Source organism: Salvelinus sp. IW2-2015, linkage group LG15 (assembly GCF_002910315.2).
Source record: "Salvelinus sp. IW2-2015 linkage group LG15, ASM291031v2, whole genome shotgun sequence".
In the NCBI taxonomy this organism is placed as follows: Eukaryota; Metazoa; Chordata; class Actinopteri; order Salmoniformes; family Salmonidae; genus Salvelinus; species Salvelinus sp. IW2-2015.
The window spans coordinates 54,590,424-54,604,039 of record NC_036855.1 but is presented as its reverse complement, the minus strand read 5'-3'; the positions used below and the strand labels follow the sequence as shown (position 1 = coordinate 54,604,039).

The 13,616-nt window shown below is 40.3% G+C and overlaps 2 protein-coding genes across 5 annotated transcripts in view; one reads left to right on the top strand and one right to left on the bottom strand.

Annotated features, from left to right (window-relative positions):
• The window catches only part of LOC111974181 (phosphorylase b kinase regulatory subunit beta-like), a 75,684-nt gene extending 66,015 nt beyond the window's left edge, over positions 1-9,669 (bottom strand). For 2 of the 4 annotated variants that reach the window (XM_070447279.1, XM_024001817.2), the window contains 2 exon segments: positions 6,377-6,463; positions 9,562-9,669. In XM_070447279.1, coding sequence (XP_070303380.1) covers positions 6,377-6,463; positions 9,562-9,625 — 151 coding nt within the window. In that variant the 5' untranslated portion in view covers positions 9,626-9,669. 4 annotated transcript variants of the gene reach the window in all.
• Positions 9,670-9,718: 49 nt separating this feature from the next.
• Positions 9,719-13,616, top strand: part of LOC111974179 (T-cell immunomodulatory protein-like) — a 126,410-nt gene continuing 122,512 nt past the window's right edge. Inside the window, exons 1-6 of the mRNA XM_024001815.2 lie at positions 9,719-10,104; positions 11,326-11,410; positions 11,622-11,761; positions 11,910-11,961; positions 12,126-12,203; positions 12,419-12,513. Coding sequence (XP_023857583.2) covers positions 9,927-10,104; positions 11,326-11,410; positions 11,622-11,761; positions 11,910-11,961; positions 12,126-12,203; positions 12,419-12,513 — 628 coding nt within the window. The 5' untranslated portion in view covers positions 9,719-9,926. The remainder of the gene's footprint in view (positions 10,105-11,325; positions 11,411-11,621; positions 11,762-11,909; positions 11,962-12,125; positions 12,204-12,418; positions 12,514-13,616) is intronic.

The window sequence follows — 13,616 nt, the reverse complement described above, 5'->3', positions numbered from 1 at the left end:
AAACAGCAGAGGCAGCACCCCCCTCCACATCGACGGGACAGCAACGGAGAAGGTGGAAAGTTCCTCGGCTGACATATCACAAAATGAAATGGTCCACTCACACAGACAGTGTGGTGAAGAAGGCGCAACAGTGCCTCTTCAATCTCAGGAGCCTGAAGAAATTTGGTTTGTCACCCAAAACCCTGACAAACTTTTACAGATGAACAAATAGAGAGCATCCTGTTGGGCTGTATCACAGCCTGGTACGGCAACTGCACCGCCCTCAACCGCAAGGCTCTCCAGAGGGTGGTGCGGTCTGCACAACGCATCACCGGGGGCAAACTACCTGCCCTCCATGACACCTACAGCACCCGATGTCACAGGAAGGCCAAAAAGATCATCAAGGACATCAACCACCTGAGCCACTGCCTGTTCACACCGCTACCATCCAGAAGGCAAGGTCAGTACAGGTGCATCAAAGCTGGGACCGAGAGACTGAAAAACAGCTTCTATCTCAAGGCCATCAGACTGCTAAACAGCAATCAGTAACTCAGAGAGGCTGCTGCCACTTTAATAAATGGATAACTAGTCACTTTATACAATGTACTCTAAATAATGCCACTTTAATAATGTTTACATATCTTACATGACTCATAATCACATATATAGATGGTATAAAATACAGTATTGCACCTCGGCCATCGCTCATCCATATGTATGTACATATTCTCATTCATCCCTTTAGATTTGTATGTATTAGGTAGTTGTTGGGGAATTGTTCGATTACTTGTTAGATATTACTGCACTGTCGGAACTAGAAGCACAAGCCTTTTGCTACACTCGCATTAACATCTGCTAACCATGTCTATCTGACAAATACAATTTGATTTGATCCTCTGACTCTTCGACTCAACACTTTCTGCTCCAAGCCCAACTAACTCGGCTGCTGGGTCCATAAATGTAACCTACCTTGACTCACTTTTCTCACATTCAATCTCTGCTTTAGATTTGGAAAAGGCAATATAATGTGTTTGGAGGCACATCAGAAGAAAAATGGCACCTTAGTAAGACTCCTCTGAATCAAAACCACAGTAAAATATGTTATTATTCTCTAACTCCAAAGACACAAGAGCYCTCTAGATGCAAATAAACTGAGGTTGGAGTTGCTCAGTCTCATATGATGATATTATCATCCATCAACCTAATGTCCCACTAAATCAACAGCTAATGCTGTTTCTTAGAATGGTCCATTCCTCTGCTCCCAGACAGTGAAAGAAAGAAAGAAAGAAAGAAGAAAAAGAAAGAGAAAAAAGAAAAAGAGGTAAAAGAAACATCCACAACAAAACATAAAGCTTGTTTTAACATTTCTTAATCTCCCCGAGCCAGTGTCAGATACTAGCCCTATGCCTCCACTATAATCAAGTGTGAGAATGAAATAAGAAACCCGAGGCCCACACAGGAGAAAAAGAAGACAAACTGTGAGGGACAGTGATGTCCCTAATGTCTTTTGCTCAGAAATGATAGGGAATAAGTCCACACTGCATCCTAAGAGCATGTAATGCCACTGGCTTTACAATTACACTTTTTTTTTGTAGAAAATGGAACTAGAATCATCATTTCATTACCTCTGAAGCAAAAAAAAAGGTATTCATCCACTGGCCTGTGCATTGGCYATAGCAACTGCTGCTATGCTCCCTGCTAAAATTAAGCAAGCACATTCAACTGCTATGTACCGACCACAAAATTAAGCAAGAACATTTCAACATATTGTTATCTCACAGAGAACGTTTCTGAGAGAGCAACAGGGGGCTTGATGCATGRTATTGTTGCAGTACTCTTTCATTCATTGCTAGTAGAACAAATCACTCACAACCTCACCTGGAGCAATCTAAAGCTTTCCGAATTTCGACCAATCTGACTGAGCAGAAAAGGGAATGGGAAAAGCACRGTGTAAAATATTACTATAATATAGGCTACACCACAAAAAGTGTGCTGTCACATTATTGCAAAAGCTAAAATTGCATCCGTTTACCTTGGAGAACAAAACATGCACCAAACATATAAAAGCTACAGGGGTAACATGAATGCAAAATGCATGAGTAATGAGTGAGATTCACTTTCATCCAGGGAGCCCAGGTGGTGAGAAACACTGATAGGTTGTTCTCTTTAGGGATGTCTGTCACCATGACTTCACACTGCAGGACTGGTTTCAGATGAGGGACCAGTTGCTCCCCTAGTGCTTTTCCTGTAGCATCCTCATTTCAACCTAGACAGCCTGTGAAATAACCCTCACTTCTGGGAAACTTTTCTCATCAAAATTTCACAAGTATGCTGTCTTTTCTCTACAGCTGTCTTATACTAGCCTACGGGGTGGGATACAAAAATAATACAACCCCCTGGATTTCCAAACATGAAACATGACACCATATTGATCAACTTTGCTCCCCAAAAACATGGGCAATATCTGATAACTCACTGAAGTATCTTTGTTGCCTGTCTTCAGTAGAACAAACATTTGATTTTCCTTTATTCAAATAGGCTCACAACATAAAACATAATAGAAGCTGTATTGCCCTTGAAAAGTAATTTGTCTTGAACATAAGTATAGCATTTAGACCACAGCCCCAGGTCACAGCAAAGCACAGATCACAATAGACTACATTCTATCCTTCATAAAATTACAATGTAATGCAATACACTTCCTCTGTTTCCACACTGAGCAAAGGGTGTCCTGCCTTTAATGAAGAAAGCCATGAGATCTGTTGCCACGCTGTATCCATGCACCCCCTGTCATCATCACAACTGACCAATGGGGTGTGACATGTCTGCCAATGGTGCGGTAACTTGTGAAAATGGCGTGACCTGACTCAGACTCAGATTAGAGCCCATGGGCTCTATTTTCGGCTAGTGTTAAGGCTAGCGCTAGCGCTAGTGCTAGTGTCAAATGCTAGTGTCAAATGCACGTTAGTTTGAAATTTCGCAATGGCTATTTCCAGCCCTAACGCCAGGTTCGTCAATTTATCTGTCTTGAAAATCCMCTTGCTTACGCTCAAATGGGTGTAGTGGAAATATTTGAGGTGTGTCCTTAAAAACATGATTCAAAGTGCTAATTTCAGGCAGTGCCGATAGGGATATTTGAGACCAATCAAAAGCTGGTTTTAGCAGTAATGCAYTTGGTTATGGTTTGAATTTTGACAGTGGAAACYCAGCCTATCCAGTGTTAGGATTTATGTTTATGCACTATAGCCTGCTACCATATTGTATGAAGATGAATATTGTTTTGTTACACACACACACAAACAATACAGATGTATGTGTGTAAAGACTGACCAACATTGAGTGAAAGGCCATAAAAGCTGTGGTCAATCTGGAGAGGGMGGGGTGCATATCTCTAAGCRAACKAGGGAGGGTAGATTACTGGACAATACCATATTAGGAACTGTTTGAGTGTAGCATCGGGGGAGACACAAGACGGATCTAATCTACCCAACAACCAGATGCGGACAGAGGAGAGCACTAAGGGACTTGGACAAGTCCGAGTGCCAGCAAAGGCGGAGCAAAGTTTAAATCGCGCTCAGCCTCTGTGATAGGCCAACAGACGCGTTGGAACTACGTCATCACGGTATAAGAACAGCTGTTTACGTATTTCCTGCCAGTTCCCTGTTCTACCCTGCGTGGAGATACAGCGAAGCCGTATATACGAAAATTGCATTTGCCATTTATTGTTTGCGTTAATTAAACATAATTAAAGAAAGTTAGCAGACCTTGCTTTTTATTTATCCTGATACCGGATTTGTTACACGCAGAGCTTTCACCAGCCATGACGCACACTGCCCATACGCGCATGGAACAAAAAGTAGCCTAACGTGCTTTTGGTGCCTGTATACTTCGTATTTAGAAACATGAAAAACAAATGTTTTCTACATTTCAAGTTATTTGATTAAAAACCAAGCATAGGCCTCCCATCCTCAATAAGGCTTTTTTTTTGTCTGCCCAATGCAATCGCAAGTAGTCCAGACTGGCGATAAAGGATTTGGCTCCTGAGACCGCTTGGAATTAAATCTAATCACCAAAGCTTTATTATATAAAAAAAATCAATCAAACTTTTTTGTCACCTCCGCCGATAAAACATGTGTAGACCTTACTGTGAAATGCTTACTTACAAGCCCTTAACCAACAGTGCAGTTCAAGAAAGAGTTAAGAAAATATTTACCAAATAAACTAAAAGTAAAAAAATATAAAAACTAGCACAATAAAATAACAATAACGGCTATATACAGGGGATACCGGTACCGAGTCAATGTGCGGGGAAACGGTTAGTGGAGGTAATTTGTGAAAATATATATTTTTTTAAATGGAGGGGGGTTGTCAATGTAAAAAATCCGGTGGCCATTTGATTACCATTAAGGAGCCTTTTGGTCAAGACTTGGCGTACCGGTACCGGTTGCTGTGCGGTAGCAGAGAAAACAGTCTATGACTTGGGTGACTGGAGTCTTTGACAATTTTATGGGCTTTCCTCTGACACCGCCTAGTATATAGGTCCTGGATGGCAGGAAGCTTGGCCCCAGTGTGTATGCGTGACTTACCCTCTGTAGCGCCTTACGGTCAGATGCCGAGCAGTTACCATGCCAGCGGTGATGCAACCAGTCAGAATGCTCTCATGGTGCAGCTGTAGAACTTTTTGAGGATCTGGGGACCCATGCCAAATCTTTCAGTCTCCTGAGGGGGAAAAGGTGTTGTCGTGCCCTCTTCACGGCTGTCTTGGTGTGTTTGACCATGTTTGTTGGTGATGTGGAACCAAAGTAACTGAAACTCTCGACCCGCTTCACTTCAGCCCCGTCGATGTTAATGGGGGCCTGTTCGGCCCGCCTTTTTCTGTAGTCCACGATCAGCTCCTTTGTCTTGCTCACATTGAGGGAGGGTTGTTGTCCTGGCACCACACTGCCAGGTCTCTGACCCCCTCCCTATAGGCTGTCTCATCGTTGTCGTGATCAGGCCAACCACCTGTGTGTCATCAGCAAATAATGATGATTTGGAGTCGTGTTTGGCCACGCAGTCGTGAACAGGGAGTACAGGAGGGGACTAAGCACACACCCCTGAGGCCCCCAGTGTGAGAGTAGCAGACATGTGTGTTGACTACCCTTACCACCTGGGGGCAGCCGTCAGGAAGTCCAGGATCCAGATGCAGAGGAGGTGTTTAGTCCCAGGGTCCTTAGCTTAGTGATGAGCTTCGTGGGCACTAATGGTTGTTGGAACGCTGAGCTGTAGTCAATGAACAGCATTCTCACATAGGTGTTCCTTTTGTCCAGGTGGGAAAGGGCATTGTGGAGTGCGATTGAGATTGGGTCATCTGCGGATCTGTTGGGGCGGTATGCGAATTGGAGTGGGTCTCGGGTATCCGGGAGGATGCTGTTGATGTGAGCCATGACCAGCCTTTCAAAGCACTTCATGGCTACCGACGTGAGTGCTACAGGGCAGTAATCATATAACAAGTTTGAGAGGAGTAAAACAGTGAGCTGACATTCACTTGTATCTATGCATTGTAGGCAGGACCACATTATMTTAGCCATGCAGGTCCCGTTTTTGATTTTTGGATGTGCGTAAAACCCTCCATATTCTGTGTTGTTTTAATATTATATGCCCATGGCGAGAAATGATGGTGCCTGTAAGTGTGACATTTTAAAACAAGTTGTMTCTTTGTTTAGTTTAGAATTTGATTAGAATCATTAGTTCTCTTTTTAGGCCTTATCAATAATGAATTTAATCTTGCTTAATGACAGTAGGCCTCGCCTCTATATCAGTGGGAATGCTATTGAAGCCATGCAATTACTTAGAACAATGTGGACTGCAAATGGGTTCAAGTTAACCTATTGAGGAAAGATGGGATAGGTTTACATTTTGTTATTTTGTTTCTGTAAGCCATTTAACAAACTATAACGGACTAACATTGATATTGGAGTTGTTTCCAAMGCAATACATAAAAGTCTGTAAATACACAACCTGAAGCAACCACATATTTTGCCATGGAGCACGTTCTGATTGGGCCAGTGAGGGGCCAAGCCTCAACACACCCACAACTTGTTTATTTATCAAAACCCAGACCTTTCCGTGGCAACACCACCAAGTGCGCCAYTAATTGTGATAGTGAAAATAGCTCAAACACATCCCTGAAACAATAGCGCTACCGCCTGCACTTAGATTTACCATTGCGCCAGCTTTGTTAAAATAGAGCCCTAAGAGTAACATACAAAATGAAAACCATATCTCAAACCTAAATACTGTAAAGCTACACCCCCTAGAAGCAGACGAATAAGCTCGAAAGGACCTCACCTTTGAGGATGTCTTCAAAACAAGGATTTTAAATAGTAAGTACTTTAATTGTAATCACAGTGCTTACCTGCATTYTAGTAGCGGTCAAGTTTRTCCCATAGTGGCTCATCCTCCCGGTGGAGAATGGAGAGCTTGAGAGGTTCATAGATGGAGCCTGAGGAGAGATACAAAACACAATTCTTGACAGAACATTCATTGTTGAGCTAGAGCTCAATTGGAGGTAATTTGTTCATGTATCAGGTGACTCTATGGTACTTTCCCACACACTCTGGAGACACACACTACAGTAACCATGTGTCAAAGAAAGACTCCCATGAACACTTGGGGAGTATTAGGCTGTAAGACTGATGCCACAAAGGTTCCTAGTTATCAGCACTTCTATCACACATCTTCAGAAACAAATGTATGTAGACCTAAGTGTTAAACATATTTTACAGAATGGTTTTAGATAATGAAGAATTTAACTACACATGGGATTGAAGAGCAACATCATAAACACATTGTCAAAATAAATCAGTATCAGTCATTTTTTGTGATTTCCGTCAGAATACAATGAACAGTCCAGGTCACACAAAAACCACAATGCATTGATGCATGCAATCATGACATGGCCCCATTTCCAACTCACATTTAGTCACTGTAAATATCAAAACAAACCTCCAGKAAGAAGTGTGATTTCATACACTGAGCACAAATTTAAAATATAATGGAACTTGCCACCATTTCAAGCTTTRTTCYGAGCCAAGTGAATTTCAGGGGAGCCCCATCTGTTGGACCACTATTTCAGACAAATTTTATTTTGGAGTGATTTACATTTTAATGGGATCGACCTTGGGTCAATACCTCAGGTACTGAAAAAGCCACATTTCCAGTCAAATTACCATAATTTCCATCAGCTTTTAAGTAGTAGGGACAAAGCCATCACTTTTCAAGATAACTCTGCAGAGGCAGTGTGAGGCTAATATGCAAATTAAAGGTTTTATTTCATTTCTACTGAATAGAAACATGGATCGAAGTCTGTGGTTGATGGAAAATATTGTGTGATTAACTTCACTGAGAGAGTTCAATATTTGTTAATACTAGGCTTATGAATTGAATACTGGTTAGTATAATTTTCTATTTTCATTCAACAGTATATTGGTTGTACTACATTTGGTGGGAACCCTAGGGAGAGAGTGTCAATCATAGGTGCAGCAAAAAAAGTGAATTATGACGACAACTTGATTACCTGGATCATTTTTAGATACAGTAGTGTATACCCAATTTTATCTCACAAAATCTACCCCATGTATTGAACGTAGCCTATTTCCAAGACTGGTATATTGGTATAGCATCCTGACCAAGCCACGTAGACCGCAGTAATAATAGTGTATCACAGCATTTTCAGCATAGCATACCATTCACCTSAAGAAAACTGAACACAGCAGGATGGTAGCAGCTTAATTTGGGAGGACAMGCTTGTGGTAAATCCTGAAGCGGAATGGTTTCAATGCGTTTGATGCCATTCCGTTTGCTCCGTTTTAGCCATTATTATGAGCCATCCTCCCCTCAGCACCCTCCACTGAAACTGACATATGATACTAGGGTGGTATAGTAATACAAAACTCTGTCTGGCAAGATTAATAATTGAAATGTATAATTTGGAGTGATGTCATCCTGCTAATTGTCTCATAGAACGATATACAGGCATTACACTCGATTAAATCTAGATTTAGTTCAACCCAGTTTGAAAGGCTTTGGGTTTGGAGTGCTTGCTACCTCTTTTTGAAACTTATTTTACCATGTAAGTTGACTGAGAACACATTCTCATTTACAGCAACAACRTGGAGGATAGTTACATATGCTCAATTCACTACTTACCATATCTTTTTAGTTTCCGAGGAGCTTTGGAAATCTCACATTCCGAGCTGGCCATTTTCAAAAGGTGAGGTAAAGGGCAATCGTCTCTCAGCTAAATTACAAATRTACAGCAATTCACAGGAGGGTTAGTAGAGCGGCTTAAGAAAAAAAATCAATAATGAATCACATAGCAAGTTAATATTAGGTGGCAACAAAACAGACAACAAATGACAAAACATGAATACGCTATGTAGCCTACAATGGTCATTAAAAGATTAGCCTACTTGGAAATTATTTGTATGTTGGCATAGGATGGTTAAGATGAGTGAACTAGTAATGATGGTTTGAATTAGCCTAATGTCTGAATGTGTCTTTTTTCAAATAGAAGTTCATAAATGTCTATACATATTTTAAGGRAATCATTCGTCAAACTATAATGTTTGTATGAGTGATACTCAACAAATTCAAACTATGATAAAGTATTTCTTAAATACCCTACTATTGCCTTTATTGTTAAATGAAAAAAATMTATGAAAAATTGCATGAGGCCTTTAATTGACAGCAAGCTTGATTAACCACTGATCATAATCAAAATCAGTATATGAGTTATAAGACTTCAGATTGAAAACATGGACATAGGKAAAGCCCGCGAGTGATTCCACCCCCCTCGCTCAAGGGCACATTAACAGATTTTTCACCTAGTCGGCTCYGGGATTCAAACCAGCAGCCTTTCAGTTACTGGCCCAACATTCTTAACTGCTAGGCTACCTGCCATATTTGATCGTGTCTCAATATAATCAAGGTATGAAATGATTGTTATTTTCCGATACAATCTCTTTCGGCACCCCAACAAAAATGGCTGAATCTCATTGCCTACCCCTGCACTGTCTATGTGAGCAGGTTGCCATGTTGGCCAATGTAATGGCATCTAGCCTGATAAACGAGGAACATAGCCTACATCAGAGGAGGCTGGTGGGAGGAACTACATGTATATGAGTACAGGCTCATTGTAATGGTATTAAATAGAATGGAGTCAAACACAAACATTTGAAAGCCACATGTATGACTCTGTTACATGTATTCCATTCCAGCCATTACAATGAGCCCATCCTCCTATTGGTCCTCCCACCAGCCTACTCTGGCCAGCATGTACATTTATTCTCTTTCAGTATGATAACATTGTTGTTTTATGTAGCCTAACACAAACGACAAGGGTAGAGAGGCAACACCTGATGTGAAAATCTTAAAATAGCTTCAGTAGCTGCAAACTTGACCTTTCATGCTCATGCATGCCCACTGCGGTGGGCTATAGTGGCTATAGCAGGCAAGGATATGATATAATCTGTTTCGTTGATTTTTCACTCAAGAGGCTTGCAGATAATGCACAGTGTCAATCAAGTGAATATGTCAAACCTGAACGTTTTTGTCTGGCTTTGATTTCCAGGAGTTTCCTGCCGACATCTGCCAAGCTTGACATGTTGGTTGGTTCTCTGTGTTTACCAAGTAACAGCACGTTGTGACACTGCTGTAAACTAGGAAGCGCTGATGGTGTGACGTCACACCACCCTTTTATTAACATGTCAATAGTCTATCTCCCTCTTGTGCCATTGATGTTCTTTACCTTTATATTTACGACTAAATAAGGCTGTCGATTGTGTTATTTTTGACAAGTGTCAAACCCCACGAGTTTATGCTTAATGCATTTCTTGCTGTCATTTCTGCCGTAAACCAAACGCGCACTGCAGTATTCCAGTTTGTGMTGTTTGAATTGAACAACTATGAGGATATTGTTTATCAAGATTTTTACATTTACTGTGTATTTTGCAGGGCAGTATTCAGCATCTGCTCTTCAAGATGTAACAACTGACTTGTTCGGGTCTGAAAATCATGGTACTGTGGCTGCGTTTGGTGATTTCAACTCGGATAAACAGACAGATATTTTCATCATCAGAGAACGTGAGTAGCTAACGTTAGCTAGCTGGCTAGAATACTGTTCAGTGTTTTGTATTGCCTTTTCAATAGGATTCATTTCGTTAGTGAATAATATAGAAACTTTAGCTAGATACTAGATGAGGCTACWTGAATTAATGACATTTGCTGTGCATGTGTTCCAAAAACTCATAGGATACTAGCTAATCTAGCTAGCTAAACCAAGCTGTTYAGTGCTGTCATATTGTCTGATAAGCAGTTAGTTAGTCATGTGGCTAACACAATTATTTACCACTGGATACAATTTGCTCTAGCCTACATTGACTAATAGGGATAGTACATATCGGGTGCCTGTCTTCGAAACAGAGACAGGAAATGCAAAGCAATAAAAACAGTGATGACGTAGCAATCTATTTTCTCTCCTTTGAAAAGCTGTTGGGTGTTCAATGCATTACACAGTGGTGTAAAGTACTTAAGTAAAAATAATTTAAAGTACTACCTAAGTTGTTTTTTGGGGTATCTGTACTTGACTATTTATATTTTTTACAACTTTTACTTCACTAAATTCGTCATAAAATAATGTACTTTTTACTCCATACATTTTCCTTGACACCCAAAAGTACTCCTTACAATTTGAATGCTTAGCAGTACAGGAAAATGGTCCAATTCAGGGACTTAGAGAACGTCCATAGTCATCCCTACTGCCTCTGATCTGGCAGACTCACTAAACACAAATGCTTAGTTTGTAAATGATGTCTGAGTGTTGGAGTGTGACCCTGGCTGTCAAAAAATAATAATAATAATAAGGAAATTGTGTCTTCTGGTTTGCTTAATATAAGGAATTTGAGGTATAGCGTTTACTTTTACTTAAGTAAGACAATTGACTACTTTTCCCACCACTGTACTTAAGTACATTTAAAACCAGATACGTTTTAGACTTTTACTCAAGTAGTATTTTACTGGGTGACTTTTACTTGAGTAATTTTCTATTAAGGTATCTTTACTTTTACTCAAGTATGACAATTGAGTACTTTTTACACCTCTGGCATTACCTACATTACAAGACACAGTAGCCTAGTAACTAGAATGAAACAAAAACATAACATGGGTATAGCTCTCTCACCAATGAATGTCTTTCAGTGAATTTGTCACTGCATTGCTGATATGGTTATGTGACTGTGCTGTGCTGAGTATGAAAGTGAGCATTTTGTGAATTTGTTTTTATTGCATATTTGATTGAACTTTTAGAATCTGAGTTGGTGATATTCTTGGCTGATCTGAAAGCCCCATACTTCAAGCCAAAAGTCCATATCCCTAAAAAGGCTTTGCCCGCGTAAGTTTCTGATCTTATTCTCTCAATTGTATTAGTGCACACACCACTTCTCATCTTGAAGCATCAATAATTCCACAATGTCCAGGCAAACCCTGGGGGTTAGGGTAGATTGACACAAGATGATTTTAGCTGTCACTGAGAAAAMCCCTATGCTATTCTTTACTGGCTTATGTCAACAGCAGGCACTCAGTGAATGTCTTTCCTCTTTCAGCAATTGTATCATAACTGGTGTTGTTCCTGGAGACTACGATGGAGATTCTCAGATGGATGTGCTTCTTACAGCTCAGCTCAAGACCAAGGCCACCTCAGACACAATGGTTTTTGTATTCTGGGGAAACAACCAAACCCTGGGTAAATTGTTMCTCTATTAGTCCTAGATTCAGGCTTATGGAATACAACGTTTGAGGCTTGTAGAACAAAAATAATGTACTCTAATACAGAAAGTTAACTTCTGTTATTAAATAGCTAACCGATTAACATCTCTTATCTGGTTTTGCAGATGGYCAAGTTGACCTTAATAAGACATTTGTGGACCAACCTCTGATAATGGAGTAGGTTAAGCATGTAAAAATATATATTTTACAAATCACCTGTAGCAGTTGTTTTCTATGATGAGTTTCCATGCAAGCAATATTGTTTACCTAAACTTTGTCCTATGATCTTGCTCATGAGTTGGGCGTTTTGACGGTTTTATAAATGAAATTCTCTTACGCAGCTTRAATGGGGACATGATTCCAGACATCTTTGGRGTTTCTGCTGATTTCTCCACTGAAGTCTGCTATCTTACTGGAAGGTAAGGTGGAGATMAGAAAAGTGAACCAATGCTTTGCAGTCCCCATAAAAAAAAWWMTTTTTTTACATTATTATCCGTGTCTTGACAAAACTCAATACATTGAAATATTGTAGATGTATGCAGTGTTAAAAACAGCACCTTTGTTAGTTGGTTCTGTGTTTTTTCAGAATGTCTGCTGAGCACATGAATCATGTTGTTGTTTTCTTTCCTCACAGGAAAGCAGTGTGGCAGGCAGCTCTTAGTTCACGTGTCAAGATGCGTGTTCCTCATTCCAATGCTTTCATCGACCTAAACAAGGATTTCACCGCCGGTAAGTAGGCAAATGTCCTAAATGGAATGGATTCCTATTGGAACCTTGCATTGCCAGACTTAGTAATCTGGCATTACAGTAAGGCTGGATGGAATCTAATTGGGAACCATACCAGATTAGTCTAATGTTGGACATGGTGTGTGTAGTTTTGGTGTGCAATATCTTTTSCATTTCTTCAGCAAGATTGGAGTCTGTAGACTCACTTTCTACAATGAAACATATGGACAATGTGGCATGGCAGTCTAATGGCTGTGTGATCAGTCTCTTTAGCATTAGAGTCAAGAGTAGTGAATTCATTCTGGGGAATTGGGCACTCTTCTGGAGCTTGGTAAGTAGATGCTTGTATAAATGGTAAAAATCTGTGTTTCACATACTGTATACAAAAGCAAGGAAGTTGAGTCTGTTCTTGGCAGCCCATCTTCTTCTCTTCATATCTTTTTGAATTGATATGACGTAGTAACRTGCTAAAGATTTCCCGTCTGTATTGGGATCAGTTTGTGGGTTACCTTGTGCTATTCAACCCTTGGAGAGAATGTAGGCCTACTAGGGCCGGTATCGCAATATTTTTTCCATGGCAAAAATGAAAACACGTAGCAGACCAAATTTGAAGCACTCCAAACATTGTGTGCTATAGCTTGGAAAAMAAATAAATATGACTTCCTAAAGAAGTTAAATCCGCTTTGTGTTTTGCTTCCTTGCCGTGGGACTAATGAGTATCGCAGTACTGGTATCGTCCCGGCCCTAAGGCCTACTCCACAAGATTCATGAGACAGCTGGGTAGATGATCTGTCAAGGCAATTATCACTATTTTTTTTCTATTGTGTGGAACACAAACTTTCTCCTGAGTTCCTTAAGCTCCAAACAATTGGATTTAAATATATTATAGTTAAACAATGTTCAAGTTGACTAAGAGAGAGAGGAATTCCCATTTTCCTCACCACTGAATAAATAAATCGGCTTCTTCTTGTTTAACTGGCTTTCTCTTTTTCCACAAAATGCCACCCGACAAACCTGTCACTTAGACTTATGGTCCTGACGTTTTAGATTTTTTTTCTCCCAGGAAGTTAAATCTCATATTAAGACAATCGCAGAGAATGTTGTCG